Here is a 20,979-nt window from a genome sequence, read left to right on the forward strand (position 1 = left end):
AGGCAAAGCTCTATATAAAACGAGTATAAATATATAAATGAATATTATTGAATATATATTAATTATTTCTATTTTTACCCATCCATTTTTGGCCGTTCACTTTCGCAGCTTAAAAAGTTATTGCCGCTCACTTCTGCCAACCATTGGATACAAAATTTGCAATGCCGCCAATACACGCAATATAATTCTTCGTATACAAATTTTGATAAGTATTTTTTCACCAAAAAGTAACAATTTTAGAAATAAAAAGCACATAATCAAAATGCTAGAAGAGAAAAATGAGTAGCCAATTTTGTTTAAAAATAATCCAAACGGCAACACTGAAACCAATCCGTTTTCCTTACGAGGTCTTCACATCAACCAGAGAACATCAACTAGGCTGTGTTTGCTTAGCACGTAGCCGCTCGCAACATTTTTAACTTGCTTAATCTGACGCCAATGTCATGAGATACATGTTCGACTACATTTCCCCGTTTCAGTATAATGTAGCCAAAACATCAAATATAAGTAATGAAGAAAAAAATTTGAATGTATGCACGTGTAGAGGTATGTGTGCACGATTTATTATATATTCTAGGCTTTTCACCCACTTTTTTATACTCTTCTTCTTTCCTTTTTGTTTGTTTATATTCTGTACTGACGTCCTGGTACTTTCTTTCTTTCTATAATTGTGCTATCATTATTAGTTTTTTCAACTTTATAGGGAAAAACTACTTGACATCGCAACATTGCTCGTGGGGGCTGTTCGGCTGTCAGCTGTCGTTGTATGTTTTGTTCCAACCTAAGAAACACCGGCACATTCTAGTTACGATTGCTCCAAATAAAGGCTGGAACTACCGTGTTCTATATTTATCAGTTGTAGAAAGTAATCAAGTAAAAACGACTTGAGATATCAATAAAATGTCGTTCATTGCAAGGGCGCTATTGAGAAATGTAAGCCCACCTCTGTTATTGAACATGTGTTTAAGCGAAATTACGTAATTGTAATCTATTTAATGTGTTTGTGATGTTTTAGGTGCCTACCTTGTGTCAGCAAGCTGGTCGTCAACAGAACTCCGTTAGTCGGCTTTTGCATCAAAGTAAGTTTTACCGAAGAAGCCATCAAGGACTATTGCTCTTATAGATAAAATGTAATGAACACACAACTAATAACATGTTTTTCTCCTTAGCCGCACCACTGTTAGCCGTCAAAGTACAACAACCCGCACCAGACTTTAAAGGACTGGCTGTTGTTGGCAATGACTTTCAAGAGTTAAAGCTGGCCGACTTCAGAGGAAAATACCTGGTGTTATTCTTTTATCCCTTAGATTTGTATGTTCACTTTAACGCGATTTTTTTTTTGTCATACCTGCACACATTTAATGAACTATCTCTTGTTTTTAGCACTTTCGTCTGCCCAACTGAAATCATTGCATTTAGTGAACGCATTGAAGAATTTAAACAATTGAATGCTGAAGTGGTTGGTGTGTCCGTAGATTCACATTTTAGTCACTTGATGTGGTGCAATTCAGAACGCAAGAATGGCGGTCTTGGAGGTCTCAATTATCCGCTACTCTCCGATTTAACTAAGAAAATTTCCAACGATTACGACGTACTGCTCGAGAACGAAGGCATTTCTCTACGTGGCACCTTCATTATCGATCCAAATGGCATTGTGCGCCAATATTCAATAAACGATTTGCCGGTCGGTCGCTCAGTGGACGAAGTGTTGCGCCTCATCAAGGCATTCCAGTTTGTAGATGAGCACGGAGAGGTGTGTCCAGCGAATTGGCATCCAGAGAGTAATCCAGACACAATCAAACCTGATGTAGCTGATTCAAAAGAATACTTCAAAAAACACGCATAAATGGGAATCCAACGTTTGTTTATAGTAAAAACACTTCACTTTTAGCATTAACATTTGCAATTTATAAGTGTTGTGTTGCCGCAGAACAAACAACAAGAAAGTAAAGAATAGCAAGGAATCTGGCCTTCTATGTAGTATATAGCTTTATTTGGTGAATGAATAAAATTCAGAAACTGCAACAAAGGCATTAATTATTATATAATAGGGAAAGTAATTGGAAAGATGAAAAAGCTGATTGCTAAAGGTTCTAACTTATACTAATTTTTCAATGCATTCATATAAATGCGTTGCTGGATAATTAGGAAAGGTGTCCATGTGGAATTCAGCTCAGGCAATTGACATAAATGGCTTATACTAATTTTGCGTTCAGTTATTCAAAATGCTCCTTCAGTTGGCCGGCGGCGGTGGTGGTGGCGGCTGGTTTAGAGCAGGCATGCCTGGAGGCGGTGGCGCACATGGTGGTGGTGGAGGCACACATGGCGGTGCTGGCATAAAACTGGGACCACCCCAACCACCAAATCCTGGTGGCATCATACCGGGGGCGGCCCCTGGTGGTGACCATGGCGGCAATGGTGCTTGCGTACCCGGTGGCGGAGGAAGCAGTGGCGGCATCGGTCCAGTACCAGGCGGTGGCGGCGGTAATGATGCGCCCGGGATAGGTGGCGGTGGTAAAGCTTCGCCACAAGGTGGTGGTGGTGGCGCGGCACTGATCCATGGCGGTGGAATCAATGGAGGCATTGGAGCAGCTGCGTTTCCCCAAGCTGGGGGTATTGGGGGTGGGGGTGGACCTACATGCATGGCAGGTGTGGGTGCTGGTGCGGGTTGGCTGATTGGAGGTGGTGGCGCTTGTATGGCCAATGTTTGGGTTGGCTTTTTATCAAATAGACTATAACCACGGTTTAGATGCACCTGCGCTAATGGGTCAACGGTTGCTTTCTGTGCGCTTGGTGGTGGTCCTTCACCTAGCTCTGCCATTAAACTCATGTACTCCTCATCTATTTTTGCCTGCGAATCCTCAGTGGTGGCTTCACCTGCGGCTCCAGGGCGTTTGCTGCGGCAATCCTTTGAGATATGTCCTGCACCACCACACGAAGTACACACAATACTGTTTGTGACATTGGGTTTGTCAGGACACAGCCAGGACTTATGTTCGCTTGAGCCGCAATTTGTACAACGCGGACAATCAGTTTCGCGCAATGTGCCATTCAACTGTGCTAACTCTCTCAATTGCATGCGCCTCAAGTCATTATGACCCTCTGGCACTTCAATACCTTGCCGAATAACATCCTTGATCTTATCAACAGCTTTTTTGACTGCCTCTGGATTAGGTGCAGTGATGAATGCATGTAAGGGCTCATCTTCACCTGGCAGAGGCTGGCCATCTTTCCGACCTACTTTACCTTCCTTTACAGAACCTTTGCCGCGAATAATAATCTTAGCACCTGTTTCCTTCTCCATCGCTTTCAGGGTATTACCACGTGGACCAATCAACAAACCAACGAAATTTATATCTGGATGCAGTTCCTGTGGTATCAGTACTTTGTCACTAACACGAGTGACCGGTGGCCTGCGGGAACACAATTGTTGAGCAAAATACGCACAAAGAAAAAATTTAATTCATATTTTACTTGTAATCAGCCGGCGGCTTGAATTCCGGGTTAACGCTCTGCATTTTCTGGATCAATTGATGACGACGCTCTTCCAAACGCTTGCGAAAACGGAACTCCCGCGTATTCAACCGTTTGCCATCAGAACTATAAATAGGCTCCGGTGATGGAGACCTGTGAACGACAATAAAGAAATGCATATTTTTGAAATACTTTCCAGTTATTAACGCAACATGACTTGAAGCGCGAATATTTGGCACTCATTCGCATTGAAAGTCATGTTTTTAAGAAAGATTACGTGCTATATCAAAATATATTTATAACTTAAGCTAATATTCCTACACATATTCTGAAAATTAATTTTGTATTAATTAGCTATTGGAGTAAAAATCATCTGGTAAGGTAGATTTCACTTTCGCTAGGGGTAAAAGAGAAAAATTTTAATTAATAGCGTTTATTAATTATACATTGATATTTGGCCGATGTGCACCACTGTATTTTTCCCCATTTCTAATTCAGCGTTCGAGTTTAAAATTCGTTCAAGTGCCACGTTGCAATATAAACTGTGGGCTTTACTGCCTTATCTTCATTTAGCCATGAAAAAGAAAACGTTTCTTTGATTAATACAGATCTACTGAAGTAAACTCAAATAGAAATTAGCGTATTTAGTTTTTAATGTCTTACACTACGACACCCAAATCCAAATAAAAATAATGGTTATACCTATTAATGAGAAAAAATTATGTTTATAATTTAGACTGGTAAAAGTTGAGTTGCATCTGATGCTGAGATTTAAGTAGAATTAACCAGCAATCGTATAAAAGCATAAAGAGAATTGTGTAACTAGAATATCTAGGACATAAAATATCAAGGAAAATTAGTGAAGGTATTTTAGCATTGCTTTTTGAGAGATTTGTTTACTATTTTTGTTCGAGTGATGCTTTAAGGAGAAAGCGCATTCGACGAATTGATAAATTCAGAAAAACATTATTTCTAGAGTTCGTATGCAATGCTGTAAGTAGTATCGCGTTTAATATTACATTAAAATGACGAGAAACATAAGAAATCGCATTTGCGAGAAACCGTTTTCATCTCGTCTTTAATTATCCTCAATTATCACAGATAGACAGACTTCAAGTTTATCCTTAGCAAATCATTTATATAACTGTAGAATTTAATGTTAAAAAATGAATAGTGATGCTTTGTACTTGAAAAGCATCACTTAAACCTGTTTCGATTTGTCATCACTCATATGAAGCTGTTGCCCGGGAAGTTGAAGGAGTTGAAGGTGTAAGGAAGTTGTTGGCTCCCAACTGGGCTGGAGATTTATAAGAAAGCAACTGTCAGTGATTGTGTACAAAGTAATTCAAACCTTTCTTCGGGATTCTGCGGTATTCCTAGGTCTCCAGTGCGCAGCTTGCGGCTGATTTCCTCAATTTCTAATTGAACTGCAAATAGAGCGGATTAGAAAAAAGAAAGAGTCGAGGTATGCCTCTATATTAGTAAACGTTACATTTTTTTTTCAATATTTCATTAACTGTATATAAAAACAAAATAAGAATAGAATTTATTATTAGAGATTTTTGTATTAAACTGTGTATATGCGGATTTTACTGTCGATGTTGCATGATTTTTGCTATTATTTGGCGATAAGTCAGCTAGCGCGAAAATTGTCTATTTTCTCTCAGAACGCAGGCGCTGTTTGTTCCATTATTAATACTTACATTGTTGGTAAAAACTAATAAAATTTAATAATTATTCATGACTATTTCATTAATGTCATAAGAACAGAAATTATAAATGATTCAAGTTACTTTAAAGACACTACATCAAAATCCCATGTGTGGAAGGTAAAGATAGCAATTATTCGCTTCTCGTTATGGTAAGTCTGATCTGATCCGTGCATCCTGTGCATACGGAAGGGAGTTGGCTGTTAAACCTTAAAATTTTTCAAGAATCTGATTAGCATTAAATTAACTGCTTAAAAAAATAGTTACTTAAATTAAAATATAAATTCCAACTAAACCCACACACGTCGACCATATTCGTAATTGAATTACTTTTGTAGTTTCCCTTAAAGAAAACGATATGTTAATAAAGGAATGTGTTAAAGAACATAGATTTTGAAATTAGGTTTTCAGCTGCTGTTGGTTGCAATCTCGACGCATTTCTGTCAAGGCACGATCGGGGTTCGTTTATATGAAGATCGATGAAATTTTGCTGTTTTTCGTTATGATTATTTTTTAGTGTAAGTTCATATTTAAAACATGTACTATTTTTAAGGCGTGCAATATTTCTTACATCCAAGATATGTACATAATATTCGAAAATGCTCGATATACTTTACCTAAATATGCCTCTTGTTGAGCAGAGTCTAGTGTAGGGGGCAAGATCGTTGGCATTCCGGGTATAAACGTCTTGTCGTTTTCGGTGCCACCCCAACGAGATCTTTTACGCCGTTTGCGATCAGTTCCATCTTCTACAAAAAAAAAGATAAAAAGTAGAAGTTAGATAAAGATGTTGATGCAAAATGTAAAAAATTCGAGGTCTCTTACGTGAATTTTCAGAAGGTTCATTACTGCAAGAATCATTGCTATTTGAACATTGGAAAAGAGCGGCAAAGTTTTTGGTAGTTGTGCTATTCATTAGTTCTTGAATAGTCTGGGTTAAATCAAATCCTCTTTCTCGGGATTCTTCTTTAATTGTGTCCATACGATCTCGTTCGTTGCGAAAATCGGCATCGACAGCATTGCCTTGACTATGATCACGATCTCTGCTGTTCCGTTCGTGTCGCCGACTTTCATAACTTCGGCTTCGCGAACGTCTTCCGCGGTCACGGTCGCGGTCTCGATCACGTCTATCGGGCCGACTGTGTGAGCGTCGTTTGCGGCGATTATCATAATCATCACTACGCGACCGACTACGTCGAGAATGATTACGGGAATTGCTTCGCCGGGAACGGGAGCTACGATCCCGATCACGGTCGCGACTTTCCTTTCTGCGTTCACGGTCACGATCCCTTTCCCTATCCCGATCCCTATCTCGATTGCGATCACGATCACGATCACGATCACGATCCCGTTCTCTCTTATAACGATCTCTTTCTCGACTATCATGACGACGATCCCGATCCTTGCTATCTCGATCATGGCGACGTTCGTGAGATCGATCCCTACAAAATATATAAAAACACGTGTGTACATTAGTTAATACGCAAGCATTCTAATACAATAAAGCAATAGGACAAGAAAAGTGAAGAAGGTTCGTTTCAAAAACTTCTGTGATAAGATCCCCTCAATCCCTATTGTGGCTAAGGAGGGAGTAGATATCGGTTGTCATATATATGTAATTAGAGCAAGATGTAAATCTAGAAATATCATTTTCTTCATAGTGCAGAGCTAATACTCTAGCACACTCTCGCCAGGAATGATTGCCCTATTTTTAATGCCAAGCTATTTTTGAAAAGCAAGCTATGGCAACCCCGTCCAAAGCAACCCATGTTCGCACCAACCATTGGAGGGTACAATTATTAAACTCTGAGAAACTGAGAATGCGTCCTGGAATTATTGCCAGATAAGGCAGATTATGCAAGCGTTTGCATAGACCCAAAATATGGCCTAACGACATTGTCCATTACGGGACCAGCCTCTAGACACACCATCGCTCGTTTCTCGAATGCGGTGCCATATCGAGAAGAACTTGACATTGGCCGAAAAACAGGCCATCCTAATATCATCTTAGGTCAACTGAAAGAACTCAGTCTGGATAAAGTATTGCAAGTATTATTTCTATCTGTGCATTAATCGTTCTTATATATAATATAACACAAATTTCTTACCTTTTCTTTCTATCCCTATCTCGTTCTTTATCTTTTTCCCGGCCTTCACGGCCATGTTGGTCCTTAGAACGCGAACGAGACCGATCTGAATTGTCATGTCTGCCACGATAATCGCGTTCGCCATGCCCATTATCACACTGCGGGGGTTGCATTTCTCCAGCACTCGAACGTGGAGGAGTTTCACTCATTTTCCATTCAACACAATTATAACTATGCTTCTAGATTAAATTTCTTCCACTCTGAAATATTTTGCTAAATTATGTTCTTGAAGTTTGCTGAAATAATTCCCAAAGCCAAAAATTTAACACATGAAGCAAGAAAATTTTTTGCACGACTCCGAAATGAAAAAGTCTTCGAATTCGTAATCAGAGTTGATTTCATTAAATAATATTGATATTGCCAGATGTACATAGCCACGAAGTACTGACTACATAAGGTGGGGCCTTCCGAAAACGTTACTTTATTTTTTACTTTGTTCGCATTGTTTCCGCTTTTTCTTTCTTTCACAAACAAATAGTTTCTATTCCTTCTATCTACATATTCGCAGCGCTAACGTCACAGCGAATTCATAAGATGCAATTTCTTATTCTTTCAGTCTTGATTACTACAAAAGGCGAATTGAATCACAAATCAGTTTAATGATAGGGTATAAGGTTGAGCCTTTCGAATTCAAAAAAACTTTCCTTCCACCAACCAACTTTCCATAAAAATACTTTCCTTCCACGGCGTCACCCGCATATATATACACATATAATTGACAACTACATTCCTTTGTTTTTGGCCGAGCTCCTCCTTCTACTTGAGGTGAGCGTCTTGATGTTGTTCCACACATGAAGGGACTTACAGTTTGTAGCCGACTCCGAACGGCAGATATTTTTTATAAGGAACTTTTTCAATAGCAGATATACACTCGGAGAAGAACTAAACTCATTGTCTGCTGGGAGGACCGTTTTTAGAAAAAAAGAGGTTGTCTGTAAAGTCGGTTTACTGACGATAGTTTAACGTGACAACGTCATAAGAAAATACTGATAGAATGGTTGCAATTTTCAAAACAAAATTTTAATTTATTTGTTTGATAGATATTTTGTATGGATATAGAGGAGGAGGTAAATGGAATTGCAATGGAATAGGTCAAGTTACATTTACACAAACGTGAAAAATTACGAAACATGTATTAAATTCATGAAACACTAAGAGGCAACATCATCGATTTGCCTTTTTCAAGACACTTTACACTCGAAACACTCCTTTTCATTTCCTACTTTTTCTATCATCGTCCTATTCTCAACAGAGAAATGGTTCATTACTATGCACACAGGAAGAAGGCATATGCAAATACAAGTATGTGAATTTATATACAAATGCGCATATACATACATATATATGCTCACTCATATAGAAGGCATATGAATTTATATATGTATATATGCGCATATACATACATATATACGCTCACTTAAGTAGGAGAGAGCAAGATGTCGAACGTTGCCGTTCGTTTGCTTTGTCGTTCCTTCCGCGCTTTCGCTTGCAGTTCATTCAAGGTAACGACAAATGAGCAAGGTAACACTAATGAGCAAGGTAACACTAATGAGCAAGGTAACGACAAATAAGCAAGGTAACGACACATTTTTTCGTGCGTGCAGCCTGTTAAATCGAATTATGAGACGTTATCACGTCAAAACTTATTCTTCATTTAGGTGTTTCACAGACATTTCAACCTTCGTCTTCCGAATGGTAGACACGCACCAACCCATTCGACTACGGCGGCTTTATATTAATTTGTGCACAGTTTAACCTGCGGCACTTCGTTTTCATTCGTTTGTTTCGTTTAAATCTCCCGAATGCCATTATTGCCAAGCCAATCATGAATTTTCACAAACATGTAACATTTGTTTGTTTCGTTCATTTGTTTTGTATTGGAAAGGAACCTGACGCCAGACCTGTCAAAATCACGGAAAATGAAGTGACTGTAAAATAAAGTAAAGTAAAGACGTCACCTTCAGTATTTAATTAGACTTGCGTGTGCATAGGGTATTCGTTCGTACGTTACACCAGCAGTAAAGTGATTCACTGAAGCAAGTGGTGTCATTTTTATTTAGCAATCCAGGGATCGAACTCAAAGGAATAATTGTGAGACATTTTATTTGGATAAAAACGAAACAAATTCGTAAAAGTATTATTTTGCGCTTTTGATGCAAAAATATTAACTATGCATGCAATTTAAAGGAAAACTATTTCCGTAATATATAAGTAAGGTCCACATAATAATGACTTTTTCCAAAAATTTCAGAAAATATACTGATTAAATTTAATAACAATTGAGGTTTTATTTTACAATTCATTCCATTAAATATTTTTTAGCTACAAATATTTACAATAATAATAAATCTAAACAAATAAAATTTATAAATCAGGATCACATGGCAGGATCACCTTAACAGACGGATTCTGCATTTATTTAAAGTAGTTCCAGCATTAGATTATATATATGTATATACCATATATATAATTGGCGCGTACACCCTTTTTTGGGTGTTTGGCCGAGCTCCTCCTTTGTGGTGTGCGTCTTGATGTTGTTCCACAAATGGAGGGACCTACATTTTCAAGCCGACTACGAACGGCAGATATTTTTTATGAGGAGCTTTTACATGGCAAAAATACACTCGGAGGTTTGCCATTGCCTGCCAAGGGGCGACTGCTATTAGAAAAATGTTTTTCTTAATTTTGGTGTTTCACTGAGATTCGAACCGACGTTCTCTCTGTGAATTCCGAATGGTAGTCACGCACCAACCCATTCAAGCTAGAAACAAACCTTTGCACTGTGGCAGAAATTACATTGCCTTTTTGTATCGACACCAATATTACATGAAAGCCTTAATTACTAGTAGGATATATAAGGAATTCGATTGGTCAAAGGTCTGGTTTATTTAAAAAAATATGACTTAGAATCAAGCAGAGATTACTAAATAAGAGTTCTACTGGTTTAAAAACCCGTAAACATAATAATTGACGGCTATTGCCATTATTGTTAAATTTTTGCTAATATTCTTTTTCTTAATATTACAATAAACAAATTTCAAATTGTGTATACTTTTTTATTGCAACAAATACTAATACTACTAGTACTATTGATTTGTCATAAACGAATATTGGTATTGGTATCGGAAAATCAGGTAAAGACAGTTCGAATAATTACGAGGCAAAAATTTATGCAGATACCGAAATGAAATACCCATATGGGTATTAATACTATCACCACATAGGTATCGAGCATCGATATATCCAATATCGAAAAGTATCGATACCAAGATTATATCAGTAGTATTGCAGCATCTCTAATTGCACCATGGATTTTTCCACGTGCCGTACTGAATTGTTTAAATTATAGTTTGCTTTCTTCTCAACACAATTGTTCATTCATTCGTTTTTTTGATATAGTGCTAAAAGCTAAATAAAACAATCATGACTAAAGTAAAGAAGAACAAAAAGGCATTATCGGACCAAGTGTATGCGAAGAAAAGTAATGCAGCAGTCAAAACAAATCCATTTGCGACTGCCAAACCGGCAACGTCAAAAAAATTAAATCCCTTCGAAGTTCACATAAACAAAGAAAAGTTCCAAATTCTTGGACGAACTTGTAAGCACGATAAAGGATTGCCAGGTGTCTCTCGAGCCAAGGCTAATAAAAAACGCCAGGAGACACTTGCAGTAGAGTATCAAGATAAGCACAAAACAAATAAATTTCGTGATCGTAGAATAGGAAAATACCAAAACAGTGATCAACTGAGTGAAGACGTAATCAATGCACGTTTCGTAGCCGCAAGAGTAGAGCAACTTAATCAAAGTAAAGCATCAAGATTTAACTTGAACGACGACGAGGTTTTAACACATCGCGGTCAACGGTTAGAAGACATTGAACAGTTTCGAGATGAACGGTCTGACGATGAAGATTTGGATGATGAAAAATTGAATGGTTTGTAGTAGATATATTTTGTAAAAGTAAAAGTCAATAATCTTGCGATTTAATTAGCGGAGTTCACTGAAGCTGCACAATTTGGTGGAGACCCTGCACTGTCAAAGGACCGACAGACTGCGATAGATGAAATGATTGCGGAACAAAAAAAGCGAAAAATAGAGATAGCAAAAGAGAAAGATGAAGTGCATAATTTAACAGAGAAACTGGATTCCAACTATAAGCAACTGCTTGGTCTGGTTGATAAATTATCGAAGAAGGAAATGCTAGCAAAGCCAACACCGGACGATTACGACAAAGCTTTAAAAGAAATGATTTTTGAACCTAGAGGTGTGGTTGCTGATAAACTATTGTCTGAAGAAGATTTGGCTAAGAAAGAAAAAGAAAGATTGGAAGAATTGGAAAGGGAACGTCTGAAACGAATGCGCGGAGATGAAGTGGATACAACACCAGTGCAATCGAATCACCGTTCAGCTGATGCACTAGATGATGGCTATTTCGGTTATGCAGTGGAAGAAGAAGATGAAACCCTGGCATATACTTTAGATGGTTTGTAAAAATAGAAATTTTTATATTTTATTTTAACAATCGTCCTTTTTCTTTAAAGGTGAATTAGGAACGAAATTAGTTGAAAACGGTTCTAAAGAACTGGAGCAGGAACCTGTCGATGTCGATGATAATGAAGAAAATGAAAGCGGAGCTGAAGAAGATGAAAGCGGAGCCGAAGAAGATGAGAGTGGAGCAGAAGAAGTGGAAAGGGAAGAAGATTGTTCGGAAAGTGGCCATGATTCGAACGCTAAAGAAGATGATGTGGATAATTTGAGCGATTTGAAAGATAGTGAATCTGAATCGGATAATGACGAAGCTGAAAACAAAATAACAGCACAAAGTAATGTACAAAAAAAGACGGCTGGCCCGAAAAATACAAAACTACCGAAATCGGATTTGGAGGAGTATCCAGATTTGCCCTATACAATGGATATTCCAAATAACTACGATGAATTCAATAGACTACTGAATAAACGCAACCACAAGGAGATGGGCGTAATAGTTGAGCGACTAATAAAATGTAATCACCCAAAGCTAGATGGCATAAATAACAAGGAAAAAATGGAGAAACTGTTTGCATATTTATTGCAATTTATAAATGAAATCTTCACTGACGCCACACAAGACGATATCACAACACAATTTCAAATATTAGGTGTACTTAATCCTCACATGTACGATCTAGTCCATATGAATCCCGAAAAAATGTTGAATACGATGTTAGAAGTTATCAAGGAAAAGTACACTATTTATCGTAAAAACATCAAATTGTTCCCTCCACTCGAAACTCTCATTTTTTTCAAACTTGTATCAAACTACTGCAGTACATCAGACTTCAGGCACGCTATTGTCACACCTTGTTTCATATTCATACAACACATTTTGTCGAAGGCTCGCGTAAGAACGAGACAGGATATTGCTGGTGGCCTATTTTTGGTGACAATATATTTCGAATTTTCTCGATTGTCAAAGCGATTTTTGCCAGCAGCACTTAACTATTTACTTGGCATTGTGTATCTGAGTATACCAAAGCGACCTGTGGAAGTATTAAAAATATTGCCACCTTTTCCGACCACTGCCCCCATGAATAAGTTATTGGCAATCGCAGAAATAAATGATAAAGAAACGGTAAAAGAAGAGTTGTTGCAATCGGAAGACTTGGTTTTAACGACATTTTCTGTAGATTTTAAGATACGAGCATTAAATATGGCGCTCAAGATGATAAAAGACATTATTTCAAATCTAGAAGAAAACATTGGTTCAAACTATTTTGCATTACCGTTTTTGGAATTGTTCGAACGTCTTTCAGTAGATGTTTACCCGGAATTTGTGCGGGACAATTTTACGGCAGCCAAAATTGTTTTAGAACGTGTCTCCAAGAAAAAATTAACTAAAATTGTACCACCTGAAAAAAAGCCAAAAGCGCTGCGCCTACTTGAGCCGCGAATTGAAGTGATTTATGATGACAAACGCCGGCCACGTTTAACAAAGGAAAAGGAGGATAGAGTCAAATTAGTTCATAAATTACGACGCGAAACTAAAGGCGCTATTCGGGAGATACGCAAGGACACTGAATTCTTGCAAAAGATGCGTATACAACAACAAATCCAGAGGTATGTTAATTGGATTTCATTGGTAATATTTATGTCTATATATATTTTTTATTAACAATATTTTCTCTTTACAGTGACATGGAACGGAAAGAGAAAGTCAAACGCATTTATCAAGAAGCATCAGTGCAACAAGGTGAACTCAATGAGTTGGATCGGCTTAAGAAGCGAAAAAAGTTTTAGAGATGCAAAACGCAATTATACAGCTATATTTTTAGGATTTTTATACTTGTGCAAACTAGTGCCCTAGGGCATTGAAACTTTGCACATATAACAGTTGTTTATAACAGCATAACGAAATCGAGATAAATATAGGCACTGGAATGTTCCCAATTATGAGATGATTCGACTGTTTATTTGTTCATGCGAGCTATAATTCAAGAAAAAATCTAAAAATTACAGCCACTAAGCACTTAACGCTAATTTTAATTTTTAATTAGATATGTAGAAAAGCCAATTTTCCAAAGTACGGAAAACGATTATAAAAAGAAACAAAACGGCATGACCCCGCCCACTTTTAACCTGCTGCCAGTAAAAAAATTTTGTCACAATGTCAATGAACTGAGTGTGTGGCTTCCGCAGAATAAATGTATGTATAAAAAACAACTATAGTAGAATTTAAACATTTTTGTTGTTGTTTATTACGTTTATAATATTTGTGTTGAATAGCATTAAAAAAATCATATTGCGTTAAATGTTGTTACAAAGAATTTTGCCACATCAAGACATCTAATAGCCAAACAGTGGGCATTTAAATACGGCTCAGGAGTCTCATGTACCCATGTGCATTGACGGGCTAGTTAAGCAAATCCCTCTAACACCGCTACCAATTTATACACTAGGCTTTGTACATATTGAACATTTGCCTTAGTACGCCTGATATTGCAAATTATTCATATTAGTTGGCATCCACGTTAACCCCCATACAACAGAAGTTTTGAAAATGGAACGAATAAAACAGGTCACGCATTTTTTTTGTCTAAACAAAAAGCAATGCCTCTAAGTTGTAATACAATTTTGTACGATATTTCAATATTTTTAAATTTATAAATTTGTGCCGCCCAGACTTGTCATAAACCGATCTCTAATCTGCAATTGACTATGGCAGCCGCCCACCCAAAAAGGGTGCAAGCGCCACTTATGTATGGATGCATGTAATCGACTGTGTTACTAAATTATTTCCAAAAATATAATACACGGCTGAAGGAAAATGGGCGTGAAAATTACGCAAAAATAAAAAGCGTTGATTTTAAAATTTTTAGTAGTTTGAGGTAATTTGTAAAATTTTATTATTTCATGTGTGTGACATATCTGAAAAATATTTTAGAGCTATTTGTCATGCTAATTGTTTATTATTAATTATTTAATTTTTTCTATTTTACCGGCCGTATATGCTACAGTCTAGCAAACAATTTGCCTTAAACAAAAATTAAAACTGTTATTGTTATTTTTTGTTGGCATTAACACTCCCCATAAATGTTTGTTGAATGCGGCTGGAGTCAGAGTCCCTATCCGTATATCAATCAGGGCTCGTTTCGGTAACGTAGAACCGATGGTCGTGGGAACGAAAGTAAAATATGAATATTAGTTGCCTGAGAATTCCCGACATCTTAACGTGGCTGCTTCCACCGCACCGGCGACGGCTGCACGAAATCCTATTTTTGAAATAATAAGTAAATACCAATTATTCGCAAACATAAATTAAGTGAAATACCTGCTGCTTCTAAAACCTTTAGCGCCGCAGCAGTTGATCCCGCTGGGCTTGTGACATTATCCTTCAATATGCCCGGGTGTTCTTTGGTATCACGTACCAATTGCCCAGAACCTAGAACAGTTTGTGCGGCAAGGCGATAAGCTAAATCGCGCGGCAAACCCATTCGAACTCCACCATCCGCTAACGCTTCAATCATGACAAATACATAAGCTGGTCCACTGCCGCTCAAAGCTGTGATGGGATCAAACATGTACTCGGGAACTTCTTCACACGTACCAATCGCTTCCAATAGTGACTTTGTTAATTGACCATCCTTTTGGTTTGCTTTAGTACCGCGCGCATACACTGAGCATGCCGATTTTACAAGAGCTGGAGTATTGGGCATGGCGCGTATTATTCGTGCGCTGGAGGAAAGTTTCTGCATTTATTGAAGAGAGTGTTTTAAATGTAAAATCTATATATATAATATATAATCTATATTCTTAGTGCTTACCTCTTCTAACATCTTTATGGTTATACCCATGGCTATTGAGATAAACAATTTGTCATTACTCAACGGCTTTATTTCAGGTAAGACAACGGGCACCACCTGTGGCTTAACTGATATGAACACAATATCTGATTTTTCCACTACTGGTTCGTTTTTTACAACAGTTTCAACACCAATTTGCTATCATGTAAAAATTTAATTTAGTGAATAATATCAGTATTTAAGTACATACATAGGTACGAGTATAACTACAATAAAAACATGTATGTCGTTACCTCGAACTGCTTAAGGCTTTGTGTGTCGTCTGGATGTACGCTGGCTATCACATTCTCAGATTTTGCAAGACCTCGAAGGAGTAAACAATAATATGTGAATATATTTTCTTAAAAGGTTTCTATAACTTTGACTTGCCAGCCGAGAGGAAACCTTTCACCATAGCTAGTGCCATTTTTCCACCACCTATTACTCCGATTCTGCCAACTTGATTCATATTTGTTGTGAAATATTTAACACCAATACGGCACCAATTTTTTGAATGCTCACTTTCGATCCGCACAGCTCTATAGCCAGACATTAATTAAACACTTATCAGCACGAAAACTCTGGATGAGTGAGAAACGTCTGATAAGGAACTGCATGATAAGCCGAGTACTTTGGCCATTAGCCAAACAAACTATTGCTCTTGATATCCCGTTTTGCGTCTCTATTTAAGTAAATGATCGGGGGCAAATAAAAATACGTGAACTTAAATTTTAGTGATTGTATTCTATGTATTGTACTGTAAGTAAATTGTATTCAAACAGAAGCTTTGGTTGATAAGCATCAAAGAAGAATAATTGGCAAGTGTTTTGAATTGAAGCGTCGCGAGAAGCGGTGACGTATCACATAAACTGTATGAATTTGTTTATATATTTATATTTTTACACCAAACATATAATGGAAAGCAATCCGAAAAATCTGGACCTACATGCATAGATATGTATGTATGTATGTACAGCTGCGGTCAATATAATAGTAGTGCGCATACCATGTGAAAGAAATTGAAAAAAAGTGGGATTTTTTTCCGCAAAATTTTTATGTTGTGTTTTATTTTAAAAAGTAATGACTTTTAACAATGTAATTATAAAAAATATTTCGAAAAAAACCAATGTAATGCAAATAAAATTATATTTCATATGAACTCTTCGAATATGGACGGTCAAAAAAATAGTAGTATGATTAATATAAAAAAGGATAACTAAGACATGTGTTCTTTTGGAAGGAATTTTATGTTAAAGTAAGACTAAGGCAATATTTCTTAATAATAATAGTATGTTATTAATACTTAGTAGTGGATCCTTTATTTGCAATTACTGCAGCACAACGTCGATTCATTGAATTTACAAGATTTTCACATCTCTCCTGGGAAATTGATTTCCATGCATGCTCCACTGTTTCCCAAAGCTGATTGTTGTTGCTTGGATTACAATTAGAAACTGCCTCTTTCACATCGCACCACAAATTTTCAATCGGGTTGAGGTCTGGAGACTGTGCAGGCCATTCCATTACCTCAACCCTATTTTTCTGGAACCACTCCTTCGCTAATCAGCTTGTATGTTTTGGGTCATTGTCTTGTTGGAAGACCCAAATCAGCGGCATTTCCTCCCGAGCATATGGTAGCATGACCTCCTCCAAGATTTTTACGTATACATGGCGATCCATCATTTCTTTTATCCAGTATATCGGTCCTACTCCATAAAAAGAAAAACATGCCCAAATCATGATACTGGATCCGCCGTGTTTAATCGTTTTGCAGGTATATTTCGGATTGTATTCTGAGTTAATTGGCCGTCTGACATATTGGCGCGATCCTTTTGCACCATGAAGCACAATTTTAGACTCGTCTGTCCATAAAATATTTCGCCATCTCTCGTCTGTCCATTCCAAATGACTCTTAGCAAACTTTAGTCGGTTGGCCACATGTCGCTTTGTTAATAGTGGCACTTTTCTGGGGCTGCGAGCTACCAAATCGTGTTCCCGCAAACGCCTGCGAATAGTTTCCACGCTTGCTTCCACTTCCAATTCCGTTTTTATTTTTGTTGCTGGCGTGAACGGATTATTTTTGGCAAATCTTACCACACGCTTAATCATTTTAGTGGACATTGCTGGATTCCGTCCACGTGTTTCTGGCTGCGATTTGTATTTAAGGGCATTACAAATCATTGTCGGTGAACAACCAACAATATCCTGCACTTCTTTATAAGTTTTCCCCATCGAAATCATTTTTTTTATAAGCTGCCGCTGCTCAGCCGTGCAGTGTTTGCCTCGTCCCATTGCTGTAAAATGTTTTAATCAAATTAAATCAAAATTATATACAAATACACTAACAAAATGTAATACTTACCAGTGAAAGCACTTTTATAATTGTTTTATAAGTAAATAATTTGTATTTTGTATTTTATTTGTATTTTTTGAGAGCAAACTCTTCGCACTACTATTATTTTGACTGACTCAATTCAGCAAAACATTGGGAAAAAAATGAATTTGAAAAAACAAATGCTAACTTTGACCGGTTTAACGGTACTTTTTTATCGTACGCTCTATGTACAACAGTATTGTAAGGAGAAAGTAAAATAAAGGAGTCAGTAGGAAAAAATAAACATAATAAACTATATACCTTAGTAGCACTACTATTATTTTGACCGCAACTGTATATAGAAAATCTCTATCAGCCTTCATGAAAAGTTTAAAAGTTCGTTGATTGGGATTTGATGTTAAATTAAACAAAAACAAAAATCTAATCTGTTGATCTTATTTAATAATAAAATAAATAATAATAAAAAGGAAGACAAAATTCGGTCCGGATCGAAATTTATATGCCAGCGCACATTTTAGTAAAATTTCAGTTTCGGGCTGACCGTTAATTTTCGAATCAAACAAACTCATAGCTAATGAGAGCTATAGCTTGCGGCATCAGAGAGAGGGACGCAAATTCGATCTTCATATATAAAAAGTTGGCATGGGTTTTATAAGATCTCAATAATTGTTTTGTTCGCCAAGTTGACAGTTTTGGTGTTATATTTGATTTTTGATAACTATTTAAAACTGTCAGCTTTTGGCATTTGTGTACGCAAAACTCCAAAAAAGTAAGAAGAATTAAGAGAGTAAAGTAATGAGAGCTGAAGTGTCTGCTGGACAACTTTTACCTGCTACAATCTAAGCAAATCAGAAAATTAAATGTATCTTTCGATTGGAAAGAAGTGAGCAAATCTATTCTGAACTCTACGGTATGTGCCTGGAGAATGCAGTGTGTCCGGTTTTTTTTTTAATTATTCGCTTTTAGTCCTAAATGTACAACAAAAACCAACTATCAGCTGACCGAACAATCTGCAAGTTCTTACCAGTTTTCTGTTCGTTCACTATTTTGAGTATTTTTTCTATTAGAAAGATCAGATAGCTACTAGCAAGAATTTAGCTACTGGATAATATTTACTTGAAAACTAGCCGAACAAACCTTTTAATTATGAGGGGTCTAAATGAGGTGGGGACCAAACATGTACCAAGTTTTGATGAGTTTGCTCCGCGTGGCACCGCCCTTTTGTCAAAATTGTAGATGCACCATATATCTTTGGGGTTATCATTTGCACTGAATTTCAGTAATTTTACTTCGTTTATAATATACCTACATATCACGTTTTTTGCTTTATTGAAAATTACCGTTACATGGCAGGTAGGAGTGTTTATTGACTGATTTCACCCATATTTAATACCGACCTACCTCTGGATAATTTTTAGTATTTGTATTAATTTATGAGTGAAATGTATTAATTTCATTATTCTGACATCTTAGTTTTTGCTAACCTCTGCTGTAAACAAACCGTTGCACACTTGTTGCGCCAGCAAATCAGCTGATTCCTTCAATTCGCTGAAAGCCGAATAGCGGTTTGATGTTGGCCACACCGTTAATAAATAAATAAATACTTCACTACATAATACACACTTCACACTATAAATACATACTACACATACACTTCGGTTAGGTTTTTGTTCCAGGTGCTCCTCTTATTTGTAGCGTGCATCTTGATGTTATTTAACAAATGGAGGGATCAACAGTTTTAAGCCGACTCCGAACGGCAAATGGTTTTTATGAGGAGCTTTTCCATGGCAGGAGATTCGAAACTACGCACCAAGTCGGTAGTCACGCACCATTCGGCTATGGCGGCGATTTCAAAAAGGGATGTGGTTGTTATTTTTCTATACCCGACAGAACCAGTTTTATGAATTTATTCAGCAACCTCTGAACTGTCTACTCATTCGGACGATTTTTCCACCAATCACGATTTTATTCTTAAATATCGACCATTTTCATAATAAATTTCAATAATTTTAACGCGTTGCTCTATCGTGTCTAGCTGTATAATTGAAAAATATCAAAAATGACATAAAAAGAGGTACCGTCCAGGAATTATTCGCTACTGACATCTAGGCGTCATTTTTGAAAGACCCTTTATCTCTATCAGCGCCTTTTAGCTTTTTCTTATTGTAGGTAAATAGAAGGGATAATACAATCTTTGTTTGGAAATCTTAGTTTAAACTTGCTTTTTAGCACTGAAGGCCCTAGTAGCCAGTGTGCTCATTAAGTTAGGGTTATATAGTATATATTTCCAATAAATAATAATAATAATAAACTTGCTTTTTCTCTAAATAATAGTAATAAAAAGTTAAGAACATAGACGAGAAGGGAAGCTGCCAAAAGATATTACGAAAGGTGATTCGAGAGTTACTTAACGAATTATTTAGAGAGGGAATTACGTGTCGTGGAAACATTATATTATATTAGTGTACTCCATTTCCGTCATGTACTCGATATCTGTACTACTTGAAAGTATCGATGATACAAAATTATCGGAGAGAAGTATTTAATACTTAAAGAGCCCATACACCAGCAAGGATGATAGGTAACAAGATTTGGGCATTAGAGCAAAAATATGTTACGATATAGCGAGCTTCACAGCACCACTTTGGCATCGCTCTTTGCATCTGTAGGTATTCAGACGGAAACGAAGTAACATGAGCAGTTGCAGGTTGATTTTTTCTTAAATGACCAACACAATCTTTTCCGAACTTGATTGTAAGCAAACCATTGTATATCCCTTATTACATAAACAAATCAGCTGATTACTTCAAATTTGTTGAGAGCCGATTAACATTGATGTTGACCACACTTTTGCCTTTTGTGCATCGCGCACTACACCAGTATGGATTAGTTTATGATTATGGATTTGCCGGTTTAGTTTAGGCCTAATAGCATTGCATAAAAAATTTTTGTAAATCCTCATTTGACATCAAATTTACTTCTGAAATAAAAGCTTT

The 20,979-nt window shown here is 36.9% G+C and overlaps 4 protein-coding genes across 4 annotated transcripts; 2 read left to right on the forward strand and 2 right to left on the reverse strand.

Annotated features, from left to right (window-relative positions):
• The first annotated feature begins 740 nt into the window (after positions 1 to 740).
• Positions 741 to 2,029, forward strand: LOC129235817 (peroxiredoxin-2). Its single transcript, XM_054869859.1, has 4 exons — positions 741 to 933; positions 1,016 to 1,079; positions 1,170 to 1,311; positions 1,384 to 2,029. Exons 1-4 carry the CDS (start codon positions 901 to 903, stop codon positions 1,844 to 1,846), a joined length of 702 nt encoding a protein of 233 aa, XP_054725834.1. The 5' UTR covers positions 741 to 900; the 3' UTR covers positions 1,847 to 2,029.
• LOC129235816 (splicing factor 1) lies at positions 1,965 to 7,617 on the reverse strand. The gene is made up of 6 exons (XM_054869858.1): positions 7,292 to 7,617; positions 6,009 to 6,625; positions 5,801 to 5,932; positions 4,826 to 4,901; positions 3,475 to 3,627; positions 1,965 to 3,413 (listed from the first exon to the last, which is right to left on the reverse strand). Exons 1-6 carry the CDS (start codon positions 7,477 to 7,479, stop codon positions 2,234 to 2,236), a joined length of 2,346 nt encoding a protein of 781 aa, XP_054725833.1. The 5' UTR covers positions 7,480 to 7,617; the 3' UTR covers positions 1,965 to 2,233.
• Positions 7,618 to 10,630: 3,013 nt separating this feature from the next.
• LOC129235818 (nucleolar protein 14 homolog) lies at positions 10,631 to 14,046 on the forward strand. Its single transcript, XM_054869860.1, has 4 exons — positions 10,631 to 11,264; positions 11,322 to 11,813; positions 11,872 to 13,426; positions 13,501 to 14,046. Exons 1-4 carry the CDS (start codon positions 10,754 to 10,756, stop codon positions 13,604 to 13,606), a joined length of 2,664 nt encoding a protein of 887 aa, XP_054725835.1. The 5' UTR covers positions 10,631 to 10,753; the 3' UTR covers positions 13,607 to 14,046.
• A 624-nt stretch (positions 14,047 to 14,670) lies between these two features.
• Positions 14,671 to 16,373, reverse strand: LOC129235819 (uncharacterized). The gene is made up of 5 exons (XM_054869861.1): positions 16,039 to 16,373; positions 15,903 to 15,973; positions 15,631 to 15,807; positions 15,138 to 15,555; positions 14,671 to 15,078 (listed from the first exon to the last, which is right to left on the reverse strand). Exons 1-5 carry the CDS (start codon positions 16,199 to 16,201, stop codon positions 15,008 to 15,010), a joined length of 900 nt encoding a protein of 299 aa, XP_054725836.1. The 5' UTR covers positions 16,202 to 16,373; the 3' UTR covers positions 14,671 to 15,007.
• Positions 16,374 to 20,979: the final 4,606 nt, after the last annotated feature.

Source organism: Anastrepha obliqua, chromosome 1, assembly GCF_027943255.1.
Source record: "Anastrepha obliqua isolate idAnaObli1 chromosome 1, idAnaObli1_1.0, whole genome shotgun sequence".
NCBI lineage: Eukaryota > Metazoa > Arthropoda > Insecta > Diptera > Tephritidae > Anastrepha > Anastrepha obliqua.